The sequence below is a fragment of the Salvia splendens genome, chromosome 1, assembly GCF_004379255.2.
Source record: "Salvia splendens isolate huo1 chromosome 1, SspV2, whole genome shotgun sequence".
In the NCBI taxonomy this organism is placed as follows: Eukaryota; Viridiplantae; Streptophyta; class Magnoliopsida; order Lamiales; family Lamiaceae; genus Salvia; species Salvia splendens.
This window is the reverse complement of record NC_056032.1, coordinates 36,391,298-36,404,654: the sequence shown is the minus strand read 5'-3', so window position 1 is coordinate 36,404,654 and position 13,357 is coordinate 36,391,298. Positions and strand designations below refer to the sequence as shown.

The window sequence follows — 13,357 nt, the reverse complement described above, 5'->3', positions numbered from 1 at the left end:
TAATTGCGCCCTTTTTCTCTACTTTTTTCTATTCTAAATTCTAATCTAGCTAAGCTTTTGTCGAGGGAAATAAAATGGCTATTTTCACCTTTTATAATTTATGTTATACTATAAAATTGTCTCGTAATTTATGCTTGTAAGTTGTACTCCTACCCCTCAATTTTTCTTAAACTTTTTTTGGATCATTAATAAAACTTTGTATCAGCCAAATAAAAAAATGTGTGATAAGTTTGGGAATCTAGAAACCGAGAAGAAAAGTAAAGTATTCCTATAAAGACAACATAAGATAGCATTAGTATTATGGTTATGGTTATGGTAATGCCCACAGAAGAAACTGATTGATAAATTCATAGTAATTCCCAACAGCAGCTCGCTTCTGCTCATCCACCAATTAATGGCACAACCTCAACAACAGGTTTATACTCACTCACATTCTCATTCTTCTTCGGCTGCTCTCTTTGTGTGTGTGTGTATTATAGATACATTTATGTATATATATATATATATATATATATGAGCAGGAAGAAGGGTGGCCGCTGGGGCTGCAGCCGCTGAACGTGAGAGTTGGGCTGGAGAGGAACCGTGATCTCAATGCCTCTCTCTCCTTCAACACTTTGCTTACCTCTTCCCCTATCTCCTCCGATGATTTCTCTTCTGATCTTGATACTCAGGTTTATTTTTTACTACTGCTAATTTCCATTCATTTAATTATTTTCTTGTATTTGAATAATTTCAATGATAACTGAGATTGAGGGAGTCAAGATCTCCATCAACAAGTTGTCCCCCACTTTATTAATTTTAACATTTTTCTGAAAAGTGGCTACTATTTTATAACTTATCAGACTGAGTTAAGCAGTGTGCAACTACTTTACACCCTTTCACATGCCCTTCTTCTTTTCTGTCTTTGACTAATCTATGCTTCCAATCTTCACTTTGAGAAATCTCAATCCAACAACCAAAGATGCCTACATTGTCTATGTGTGATATTGATGCTTCCATAAAAAAAATTTGGCCAATTTTATGTGTGGTCAATATATAACCATGAAAATCGTGTAACACAGGAGAATGATTAAAAATGGTTTGTGGTAGCCTGGTAGATGATGATTCTTGATTAAAATGAAGATATGAATCTAAATGAAATTAAACTGATAGAAATCCAAGCATAATTCAATGAAATTTTTACGTTTTTCCAGTCTTATTTTATTTTATTAGTCTTATTTTCAGCATTGTATATTCTAACAGAAACAAGATTGATATAGTCGACAGGTTCATTCTTTCATGACAAGAGCATCACTCTAGGGAGCCTGATTGGGATCTCGAGCATCCTAGAGCTGTCGCGGAGATCAAGGCAGGGGCGAGCTCCCGACCAGGCTGCGAGGAGCAAGAAGACGAGGACATGGTTCCTGTCGCTGTGCTCGAGGCTGAGCACCGATGCAGTGAGCATGAGCAACGCACCGTCCCTCGCCCACCTGCTCCAAGCAGAGAGGACTGCTGCTGCTGCGCAAGGAGTCGATGATTTCTCGCAAATCTCCAATCACAACCCCTTGTTCATAGGCGGGCACGTTGCTCCTCCTCGACCGCCCTCGCCCTTCGCTAGGGACTTGCTATCGCATGATCATGCCCCTCCCTTACTTCTCTCGTGTTTATGCGCTCATTCATCATCAAATTGACTAGTTTCTTTTTTTTTTAAATGGTTATGAGATATAATTTGAATATTCTTTTCTTGGAGTTAGTATTGGTGTTTGGCTCTCATTGAAATAAGAGCAGTAGTTACATTGAAGTTGCTTCATTAAACTTGGATTTTAAAGGTCAAAATGGGAAGGCACGCCACGCCACCTTCATTATTAATGGCCTTGTCTTGTTTGAGATTCATCTTCTACACTTATTGTACCTTCACGTGTGAGCCCTTGTTTTTCCAGGATTAATTGCTGCTGTCCTTTTCTGGCATTGATGAAATATAATACACGATCTGACATTGCATTAACTAAGAGATCACATAATAAGCAATATACAATACGTTGAAAACTGGGTACAAAACAACTTGACGGGCGTAATGCAGTTTAATAGAAGGAGAGAGTACATGTTAAGATCGCGATCGGCGGAGGAATAAAAGGTAGTCGAGGTAGTCGCGGGAGCTTTGCCCGTCGATCAAACCAAGAACAATACTGAATTGATATAAAAACTTAAAAATAAAATAAGATAATTGTATTTCTGATTGATTGAGAAGGATACAAATACTCCTATTTATAAGACTAACATAACTTAATGAGCAAGAAAATAAAGATCCTAAGAGATATATTGGAAAATATGAGAAAGATATGCTAAATCAATAATATATGAAATAATAGAGATATGAGTATATTCCTAGAGACATTCTTATATCAACTCCCCCACGGTTAAAATTCACCTTATCCTCAAGGTGGGAACCACGAAGTAATGAAGAGTCGCTGATAACATAAGCTAGATGAGATATATCTTCTCCGAGATCAAATGGGCAGGAGTGCCGTCTTGGAATAAATGCAGCACCATTGGTGACCAATTGGTTCAGATTCTTTACATTCAGAGCTTTGTTAAGAGGTGTCATTACATGTCCGTTGCTCCAATATTTCCTTCTCATGAGAACGCTTAACACCTTCCCTAGCTCTTTCAAGACGAATCCCTAATACTGATAACCAACTGATATTACATAGACTCAAATAACACCAGACCATATTTATTTGAAGAATTAACACATTACCAACCATAGAAAGCAACTTTAGATTGTAGAGAGAAAGTACAACATTGCCCATGTTGAACACTACCAATGCATCTCTATATTTTTCCCTCTTCATAAGACCTTGTTCCATTTGCACAAAGCCCCATCATCATTGCACGTTGTCCAGTCTCCGACCGTCTGTGCACCTTGTGTCCATTCTGATTTGCACGCTCTAGATTGATGTCCTGAACATGTAATGAACCATCAGCATGTCTGGTGGCCAAGGTAGTGGTGGCTGTATTTAGTCTAGAAAACCTATCGTTGCGCTCTTCCTCTGCCAAAAACTCTTCTTCGGTGGAGTTGTTATGATCAATGGACTTGCCGGCGGAGATAAGCTTAAGGCAGGCACAGCCAGATCGATCGACGAGTTTATGGCGAAACATAGCGACAGTCCCGACGTCCAGCTCGACATCCAACACCTCACTCCATGCCCTGCCAATTTTGAGTTTCTCCATTACCATTCTCTCACTTTGAATCAGATTCAACATGGAACAGAAATAGATGTCTTCCTTTGAAAATCCAATTCCCCCTATTGGAGATGAATGATTAACCAATTCTTCCAATATCCCAAATGTGAAACAATGAGCTCTCAACAACTCATTCTGCTCAACTTTGTCACGACTACTGCATTTCTCTCCTCTCACTCGAGCAAACCTCAAAATAGCAAAAGATCCAACCTTCTCTTCATCGTCTAACAAAGCCTCTTCAACTCCAATGATATCGGGGCTGCACGGAGGAGCTGGCGGGGGCAGATTCAAGGACGGAGCAGCAGCTGCAGCGGGCAGCGGTGCGGCTGAGCGGCAATGGCTCGTCGGGCTCGTCGAGCTCCAGCAAGAGGGTGAGCGCTGCGGTGGTGGCGGTGGAACAACAGGCGAAGCAAGTTGAGAGTACTTCCCACCCTGCGCTCATGCTCAACCAATCGGGTCTCGAGTCGGGCGAACCTAGCGAGAATATGCTACAACGTTGCTGTTGAATTCAATTGCAAGCCTTCGGATGCTTGCGATATCTCTGACCATGAAGAAAGATTGACTTCGGCCATGAGTTCGAGGATGAAAGCACCAATTGTTAAGGGATAATTTCCCTTAACAAGATTCCGACGTCGCGATTGCGATCGGCGGAGGAATAAAAGGTAGTCGAGGTAGTCGCGAGAGCTTTGTCCGTCGATCAAACTAAGAACAATACCGAATTGATATAAAAATATAAAAATAAAATAAGATAATTGTATTTCTGATTGATTGAGAAGGATACAAATACTCCTATTTATAAGACTAGCCTAACTTAATGAGCAAGAAAATAAAGATCCTAAGAGATATATGGGAAAATATGGGAAATATATGCTAAATCAATAATATATGAAATAATATAGATATGGGGATATTCGTAGAGATATTCTCGTATCAGTACACATAAACAAAAAACTGTGAAGGGTATATGTTTGGATTATCGACTACAATCGTAGTTTGATATTGTCCGCTTTGGGTCAAGCCCGCACGGATTTATTTTTGGGTCACTCCCAAAAGGCCTTTAACTGATTGGAATTGGACATGAATTATATATACCCTCCAACTTCCCTTAGACTCTTGATATGGGATGAGTTTGTACTCAACAGTCTAGTCGAAGAAGGCTCTTATTCGTGAGATGAGATAAATCCTGATAGTGCTCTCAATTTAGGAAAATCAACTCCAAAAATAAAATGACTTCGTCTCATTCACTACTGACCGAACGAGCTTTGGCTAACTGGATGAAGCGAGGACATAACTTTGACTATGGAATGGATGTAGAGCTTTGTATGTTGTATTATGCACAACGTGGTGTGTAGAATGCATGGAACGACTATCCCATTTATAGGCTAGTGTAGCGTTCTAAAATGATTAAGTTGAATCTGAACCAAATCCGAAGATCAATTGTCAAGATCCAAGTCCACAACACCTGACACGAGGCGAAGCGAGAGGCAGTGATGCACGCGTGCAGGCTCATCACTTGTGAACATAATTACTCCATTCGTCCCACTTTAGGAGTCTCAGTTTACCATTTTTGGGTGTCCCACTTTAGGAGTCCCGGTTGGAATATTCCATAAATGGTATTAGGCCCCACATTCCATTAATATTTTTCCACTCACATTTTATTATAAAACTAATACTCCCTCCGTCCCAAGATAAGTGAGCCAACACTTTTCGGCACGAGATTTAAGAAAATGAGGCTTTGTTAATAAAGTGGAAAGTGAATAAAGTAAGAGAGTTAATAAAGTAGAGAGAAAAAGTAAGAGTGAGAATGCCAAAAAAGGAAATGGCTTACTTATCGTGGGACGTTCCAAAAAGGAATGTGAGTCACTTATATTGGGACAGAGGGAATATAAAAAAGTAGGACTCACATTCCACTATTTTTTTTCACCAACTTTCCTTTACATTTCTTAAAACTCGTGTCAAACTCAACTGAGACTTCTAAAGTGGTACAGGGGGAGTATTATGTCTTGATGAAGTATGTTAAATACTTACTTCATTAATAAAGGCTCATTTTATCCTTAAGGTTAATTAACACATTAATTAATGGAGTGTCGTACTTACATTTTCAAACTATAAATTTTAATTTACTAGTATTTCTCAATCACAAGAAATTGATTTAGACAAAGTGAATATACTATGATTATCTAATAACAACCTAGATCGATTATATACCATTTGATTTCATAAAATTAAAACTTATTGATATTTGTACGACCAGATCAAACTACGTTGACCGAGCACAATTCTAACATGTCACTGTTTTTCACTTTTTTTCTTAACTAAAATAACAACTAATGCAAGAAAATTATCTTGGCAAACACATGTACTGTATGCGCCTTAACTATTGTGCGTCAATTAGATTTTTGTTCACGTTTATCGATCACAACAAAAGTTTAAATAGAAGAAATGTCACGTACATTGGATACACCGACGCGGGTTTCCATTAGTACTCATTTCATTCCACGGTAGTTAAGTCGTTTTATTTTCTGCATAAATAGTTATTGTGGAGAAAAATTAAAATAAAAGAGAATAATGTAGTCTTCACAAAGAACACGATATTAAAAATTGTCGACGCAACTCAACACTTATACGCAAATAATGGATATAAGACTCCGTAGTCAACTTACAATTCTTTGCATACGCAACTTGTTAAAAAAGACAATTGACTTTCTAAGACAAATAGTTTAATAGCCAAATGACTATAGTCTATAAGACGTAAACTATTAGTACTATATTTGGCATCACACACTTAGGCGAGATGCAATTGAAGCCTCCAATTTAATTCTCTGGCCAATCAGTGAAATTTCTACTCCATAAAATAAAATACAGTAAAAGTTAGATCTCACGGATCTACCCTCTCTCACCTCAGTAATTTATGAAGAATTCGAGAGAATTAAACATTGTCGGAACTTTTCAAGCATCTTTTAGATTTTCTTTTTTTTTGTTCCATTCTAACATTTCACACGATTAGTCAATTCAAGCAAGTTGTCAGTATTTGACAGTTGAAACAAATAAGATGCTTGAAAATATCTATGTCAAAAAAAGAGACGAAAGCCAAATTCAGACATTAATTTTCCGATTTAGATGAAATACTATTCAGAGATTTGCTTCAACTTGGATGAAATTGAATTAGTCATAAACAGTTGTTGCCCGCCTTAAGATATCTGTGAAATGAATATTGATGGCCTATTAATCGTATGTCTACACTTTTAATTTAATCCATGATTTAGTTTTTCTAAAGCGGAGATGAAATCTCATTTGCACTTTGAACCAAGTTCAGTAGCAAATCACGTCATCTGATATCCGTACAAAAAGAATTTATATTAAGCCCTCAACATGTTGGAGTCAAAGGAAGATGATATCCGCCTTAACCATCTCGTGGTCACACTCTGCAACGACCTTCCCCGAGCTGCGCCCTAACCTCCCAAATGAGCTGAGTGACGACAAGCTCTTGAAGCTGCTGCTCCCTTCACCAAGATTAAGTGATATTCTTGTTCTTGGATTTGCAGGAGCCGGCTCCAACTCTATTTTGGTGTCGACTTTGGTCTTGGCAACAGCTAGTCGAGTGATGGTGCTTCGGCAGAAGGGGCAGACAGGAATCTTGGAAGAGGAATTGGGTTTGCTGTGACAGCAAAGGGCTAGAATGCAGTGAGCACACATCTCATGACTGCAGTTTTGCACCTCGATTGTACACACCTGCTCGAAGCAAATGCAGCATAGCTCCGCATCTCCACCCTGCATTGTATGACAAACACTTAACTCAAACATCATTGAAACAACACACACGTGGACGCAACATCAACACAGACATATATGGTGATTTAGTCTCAGCTGTATCGTCTCTCCATTGTGTTTAGAAGAAATACATCTCTCGTGTATATTTAAGTGCAACGTGTCTTTATATGCTTTTTGCTTAAATCATTTTATGCCTTCAGTTTCTCTTATTTAGTGTTTTTTTTTCTCCTGCACACTGTACTGTAGCTTCTAAAGGTTTTCTGTGCAGGTTTCTCGACAAGCCATTTATGAAGTTGCAAAAGTACCACGTTCAGTCATCTTATTTACCTCAGATTCCTCATCAACTCCACCGGAATATGGGAGTTGTTGAGCAGCACAAGGTGTTTCCGTCAAGATGGCCTTTTCTCTCTTTTTGTTAGCTTCGATCAGGGCTTTCTCTAGCAAGGATTTTGCATCAGGAGTGAGCTCACTAATGAACTTCAACGGTGATGGCCAAGTTAGAGGCTCTGGTGCCAAAGGGTTCAACAAAGCAGCACATGCGTCATGTTTGTGCTTGACAGCAACCATGTAAGGTATTCTCCTGCAGAGACACCATTACATTTAATCGAGCTTTCACTCAGACAGAACCAGCAGGATATAGATAGAATGTAATGTGTGTATCAATTGCACGGCCACAAAGGAAATGAGTTGGTTGAGGTTAAACTGTATGGTAGTGAGACGGATGGCAATGTAAGATTAAACTACGTGTTTCAGTTTAAGCCATTCTATTCAAACAGCAATAGCAACTCGCATATAAACAATTATTTGCACTTCATAGTGAAGGATTTAGGTTCCTCACCCGGATGAATCTCTTTGAAGTCTATCAGCACCACGGGCAAGCAATTCACGAACACAGTCCAATGAGCCTCCACGAGCAGCCAGATGCAGAGGCGTGCTACCAGGATAGCTGCAACTACATCAGTCACTTCAACCAAATCACTCAAAACAAATGCTAGTAAAAATGAGACTGTTATACCTATATCCACCGGTAGAAGCACAGACGAGAGCTCCACTGCTTAGTAGAATGTGAACACAATCTGTGCGCTTTTGCCGGGCAGCTAAATGCAATGGGGTTGCACCACTGCCGTCTCTCACATTAACAAATCTTGAAAATCCCCTAAACAATCCAATGAATAGAATAAACTTATGAAACAAACACAAAAAAAAAAGAAAAAAAGAAGTAGAAATTCAAGAGAAAATCAATGAGAAAGAGGGAGTTACCAAGATTGAGAAACTGGGGTGGAATTGCCAGCAGAAAGAATCAATTGGAGGCAATCTGAGTGACCATAATAAGCTGCATAATGCAAACATGTTCTCCCATGTAATGTATCAAACAATAATACCTGCAATATCACCACCAAAATCCATCATCAAATTAAAAGGCATATTTTCAATAAAAGCAGGAAAAAACACAAAACTGAAAGGAAAACTGTCATACATTAGCTCCTGCTTGAATAAGCCTTTCCACGCAGGAGAACTTGCCATGAATCGCAGCTAACATCAATGGAGTCTAAGCAAACAACAACATACGAATCTATTAAAATGACAATGATCAAAAAAACAAAACTTGTAAAAAAAGGATCGAGAATTATATCAGACCTGTTTGTGGCGATTCAAGATATCTGGATTCCCGAACCGATCTAAAAGCATAGAAAGAACCTAAGAGAAAAACGCACAAATCATAGGAATCAAATCGAAACAAAATCCAGAAAGCATGGCGAGTCGAGGCTAATCAAGCAGCAAAAATGAAAGAGACGCGACGCCCACCTCGAGGCGCCCATTGGCAGCTGCCACGTGGAGCGCGGAGAGCCGGCCGTGAACAGTTTTGATAGTCAAGAGGTTTGGGGCTTCCGCGGCCAGCGCTTCGACAGTGTCAATCTCTCCGTTTTGAACTGCGTTGAACAGCTCAGTATCCTCGAGCTCTCTGCAGCTGAGTCCCTGCCCCATTTTCGCATTCACGATAGGCCAGCCACCACGGCGGAGGAAGGGCGGCGTGGTGGTGGCGTTGGGGAGTGAATGTGTGATTGATGATAGTGGAGTGGACACCAACACCAAGTAGGATAGGAGAGGAGAGGTATTGGAGTTTGGGCTGCCCGCGGGCAGCTATTCCGTGCGCTTTAGATGCGGTTTCGGGCAGATTGCGGATTTAATTTACGGGCAGCTCTGGGACATGCTCCCAAAATTATACGGACTTTCGGTTTAAAGCCAATCAAATTATATTCTCTTTTTGACTTTATGCTCAAATCTTCATTTTTTTTATTAACTCCATAATTGATTTTAGCCTCTTCTTCTCCTTCAAAATTCAAACTTTGTGAATTCAGTATCACAGAATTGAGTTATATGTATATTCGTAAAGTGTAATTAGTGTTTCTACAAATCCGGAATTTTCAGATTCAAATGGGTTACTAATCACCGTTGATTTGTTTATTCATTTGTGTTAATCGAAAAAGGCGCAATTTGCAAGTTTATCTCTATTAAACCAAAATTGAATTGTTTAAAGTAATGAAATATAATAAAATAAGGCGGTCAGACAAGGATGAAGCCGATCCCTTCCTAGTACGGAGTAGTATTTAACTATGATCTATATTATGGGCACGATTAAATTTAGGTATACGGATAGGAAAAGAGATTATGGATATCAGGTATACATGCGTCCGACCCAACCCAATACGCACATTTACCAGTTCGGTGCAATATCGAATAGTAAGATTTAGATGTTTCGAATATCGGGCTACTCAATCCAGTATAAGGTAATAAGATTTAGGTGTTTCGAATATCAAGTATTACCAAATATCCAATTGATTATTACATGGTTTTCAATTTTTAGTTTTTGGGGACTAGGAAGGGCATTTTCAAACATATTCTAACTGTTATTTTTTAATCAACTTAAACACACACCTCACTAATTAACTAAGCAAAAGGAATTAATATAACACCTTAAAACTTCTAACCTAACAGTTGATTTTTATTCGTTTGATTCATCTTTATAGACGTTGTATTTTGTTTTGCTTTTTTCTCCATAGGGAACTGATGGAGTACGTACTAAACAAATACTAAACAAGCCCAACAGCAGTAAAGCCCAAGAAAGAGTATCAGTTCGGCATGGCTAAAGAGTATCAGTCCGGCATGACTCAAGAGTTCAGTTCGGCACAACCACAGAGTTCGGCCCCAGCCTACAGCTCGGTAAAAGCCAACCAATCAAACTCTGCTCTCTGGTCGGCATCAAGCTCTACTCTCAGATCGGCAAAAGCTGCTCGGCAATAATTCAGCAGTCCGGTCTCAGTATTCGACCGAACTAGGAAATAGTGGACTCATGCAAGATTTCCACCTCCGCTACACCGACGATCTATTTAGTGGTGTCAAGCAGTCATTAACTCATGCAGGATAGTGGACCCATGCAAGGTCGCCACGACCTCCACGACATCCACTACCTAATAAATGCTGCATGCCACGATCTTGGTTCAATGTATAAATAGAACCTAGGTCAGATAGATAATCTTCTTCTGTTAACTTCTGTTAAGCTCTCTAGAGAGAAAATAGCAAATAGCAAGTCTGTATTGTTAGCTGTAGAAAACGGATCAAGCAATACAACTCTGCCCTCTTTTCTTCCCGTGGACGTAGATTTACTTCAGTAAATCGAACCACGTAAATTCTTTGTGTCGTGATCTGCGTTTTTCCTGCATTCTTCAACATCAGAAATTCGCGGATTCATCACTGGCGCCGTCTGTGGGAAACAGAGAACCAAATTTGTGATAAAGCGAATTTTTGACCCTTTTTCCACCCCAAAAAAATGCATACCAGATCACATACCACCCGTAATACCGTTCGTGATCACCGTGAGGAAGCTAGTCCAGCTCGCAGGTCTGAAAAACGGCCTCGGGAGACATCTACCTCCGGTTCTCACGAAGGAGGAACAAGCCACTCCAGGAGTCATCGCACCGAGTCTTCCCAGCAGCCCGATTTAAATGAAGCTGTCAAGCTGTTCTTGGCCGAGAAGCAGGAGGAGTTCTTAACCTTCCTGCAGAAGAGCCAACAGCCGGAGAAGACAACGGCGGATTCTCCCTCCTCATCCAGACATGAAAGTCACTACCGCAGTAGTGACGTGTCTTCCAGGAGAAAGAATCCTCAACCCCGACATGTTCCAGTTCCTCCTCGGTACCGGAACCACAGGAGAACTCCATCTCCTCCGTACCGAAGAGATGTCGGGTTCGCCATGTACGGAGCATTAAAGACTCCGTTCTCGGACGACATCACCCGAACTCCTTTGCCGCGGAACTACCGGACACCGTCAATGACTTATGACGGGCTAGAGGATCCTCATGACTTCTTGGGACGCTACCAATATAATATGGCGAACCAGGGTCTCAATGAGGTCCATATGTGCAAGCTGTTCCCCGAGCTGCTCATCGGGAACGCCAGAAGGTGGTTCGACAGCCTTCCTCAAGGCAGCATTAGATCCTACCGAGATCTAATGGATGCTTTCCACAGGAGGTTCTTTCAGAAAGCAGAAGCCCGGATCACTTCGGCTCAGCTGCTTTCTATACGTCAAGGTCGCGACGAAAAGATCAGCGACTTCCTGACGAGATTCCATAAGGAATGCCTACAAGTAGATAATCTCAATGATCTACTTGTCATTTCGGCATTCCAAAATGGAATCCTGCCCGGAGCTCTCTACAGAAAGCTCGTGGAGTGCGGTCCGCAAACAGCTCAAGAAATGTGGGACATTGCGGACCAGTTTTCCCGTGCGGATGAGGCAGACCGTCGAAAACGGTCTTTAGACAGCTCATCCCGAGGAGACGAAAAGAAGCCCGATCATAGCGATCAGAGGCTTCCTCGCCGAACTCCTTTTGAAAGAATTCAAAGGGCACCGGTACAAGGCAGATTGGGACCACGTCTCAATCCTGAGAAGCCGCCCGCTCAGTTCGTACCCTTAAACAAGTCAAGAGCGGAAATTTTCGAACTACATTCCGATATGTTCGAAAAACCAAGGCGGATGACGAAATCGGCCGCGCGCCGACCTCAGGATCAATTTTGCTCCTTCCATCAAACCCACGGTCACGATACCGAGGAGTGCCGAAATTTGGCTGCAGGTATTGATGTTCTTGTGAAAACAGGAATGTTAAAAAAATACCAAAGCAAGCAGCCGAAAAAGAACAAAAAGCAGAGAGGTGCGAACTGCAATCCTCAGGATCCGAAAAGGCATGAGGATCCCGAAGACGACGACGAGCCGCAATATGATGGAGTAATCCTGACTATTGATGCTCTCCCTGCCGGGAAGACTAAGTCGTCCCTAAAAGCAGAACGCAGAGGTTCCAATCAAGAGGAGCCAACACATAAAAGGCTGAAGAAAGACGAAGTGATTACATTTTCAGATGCCGATCCCGTCCCAGCCATCTCTCCTCACCAAGACGCTATTGTCATTCAAGCCGGAGTGGCAAACAAACTGATCCACAGAGTATTTGTGGATACAGGAGCGTCAGTCAGCATTCTTTTTAAAGAATGTTTCGATAAAATGGAAGTGGATCCAGCTCGGCTCAGTCCGGCTCCACTTCCTCTGAAAAGTTTCGCCCAGGAGGACACCCGCCCTGAAGGTATTATCAGCCTTCCGATCACGGTGGGAAAGGCGCCTACAAGTTCCAATACGATGATCGAGTTCTTTGTGGTAAAAGCTCGGTCTCCGTACAACATCATCCTGGGGAGAGACTGGCTCAACACAGTTCGGGCCGTTTGCTCTACTTATCACCTCACCATCAAGATCCCCACTAAAGGTGGGATAGCGGTCATCCGAGGTGATCAAAAGAGAGCAAAAGAATGTCTGCAGATTGCGCTTAAAAGTGCCGAGCAATCAGTTCGGCACCATCAAGCATAGCAATCACAGCAACCGGAGTCAGAGGCAAGCGAGATGACCGAAGTCACTTCAGAGCCGAACTCAATGACCGTTCAGTTATACGAAGATGATCCATCCAGAACGGTCAAGGTCGGCTTCGCAGGAACGCCTCTACTCCGGGAAAAGACCATTCAGCTCCTCAAGGAGTACAAAGATGTCTTTGCATGGTCTCCGTTGGACATGACCGGAGTGCCCCCCGAGGTAATCACTCATCGGTTAAATATTGATCCTTCAATCCGGCCAGTAAAACAGAAGCAAAGACTCTTTGCGGCAGAAAGAAGCCAAGTCATCCATGACGAAGTCCGCCAATTACTAAAAGCGGATGTACTATTCGAGGTGAAATATCCTTCTTGGGTGGCCAATCCTGTGATGATCAAGAAAAAAGGAGGAGGATGGCGGATGTGCATAGATTTTACCGATCTAAACAAGCACTGTCCA

At 41.4% G+C, this 13,357-nt stretch overlaps 2 protein-coding genes across 3 annotated transcripts; one reads left to right on the top strand and one right to left on the bottom strand.

Moving 5' to 3' along the window:
• On the top strand, positions 1-1,890 carry LOC121799363. The gene is made up of 3 exons (XM_042198711.1): positions 1-415; positions 522-671; positions 1,260-1,890. The coding sequence occupies exons 1-3, from the start codon at positions 395-397 to the stop codon at positions 1,668-1,670; spliced, it is 582 nt and encodes a 193-aa protein (XP_042054645.1). The 5' UTR covers positions 1-394; the 3' UTR covers positions 1,671-1,890.
• Positions 1,891-6,483: 4,593 nt separating this feature from the next.
• LOC121799349 (putative E3 ubiquitin-protein ligase XBAT31) lies at positions 6,484-9,098 on the bottom strand. 2 transcript variants are annotated; one of them, XM_042198701.1, is made up of 8 exons: positions 8,800-9,098; positions 8,632-8,691; positions 8,471-8,542; positions 8,254-8,375; positions 8,009-8,149; positions 7,832-7,927; positions 7,321-7,573; positions 6,484-6,993 (listed from the first exon to the last, which is right to left on the bottom strand). In XM_042198701.1, the coding sequence occupies exons 1-8, from the start codon at positions 8,977-8,979 to the stop codon at positions 6,604-6,606; spliced, it is 1,314 nt and encodes a 437-aa protein (XP_042054635.1). In that variant the 5' UTR covers positions 8,980-9,098; the 3' UTR covers positions 6,484-6,603. The 2 variants fall into 2 exon arrangements, with proteins under 2 accessions (XP_042054635.1, XP_042054626.1); XM_042198692.1 differs by having other exon boundaries at positions 7,832-7,939; positions 8,800-9,097.
• Positions 9,099-13,357: the final 4,259 nt, after the last annotated feature.

Bases quoted from the DNA above. Each gene is read 5' to 3' on its own strand.
- LOC121799363 (XM_042198711.1), top strand. From the start codon at position 395: ATGGCACAACCTCAACAACAG. The intron at 416-521 runs GTTTATACTCAC...ATATATGAGCAG, and splicing joins TGGCACAACCTCAACAACAG to GAAGAAGGGTGGCCGCTGGG. The intron at 672-1,259 runs GTTTATTTTTTA...AGATTGATATAG, and splicing joins CTTCTGATCTTGATACTCAG to TCGACAGGTTCATTCTTTCA.
- LOC121799349 (XM_042198692.1), bottom strand. From the start codon at position 8,979: ATGGGGCAGGGACTCAGCTGCAGAGAGCTCGAGGATACTGAGCTGTTC. The intron at 8,543-8,631 runs GTCTGATATAAT...TTGTTTGCTTAG, and splicing joins TCTTGAATCGCCACAAACAG to ACTCCATTGATGTTAGCTGC. The intron at 6,994-7,320 runs GTAAATAAGATG...CATACAATGCAG, and splicing joins GAGTTGATGAGGAATCTGAG to GGTGGAGATGCGGAGCTATG.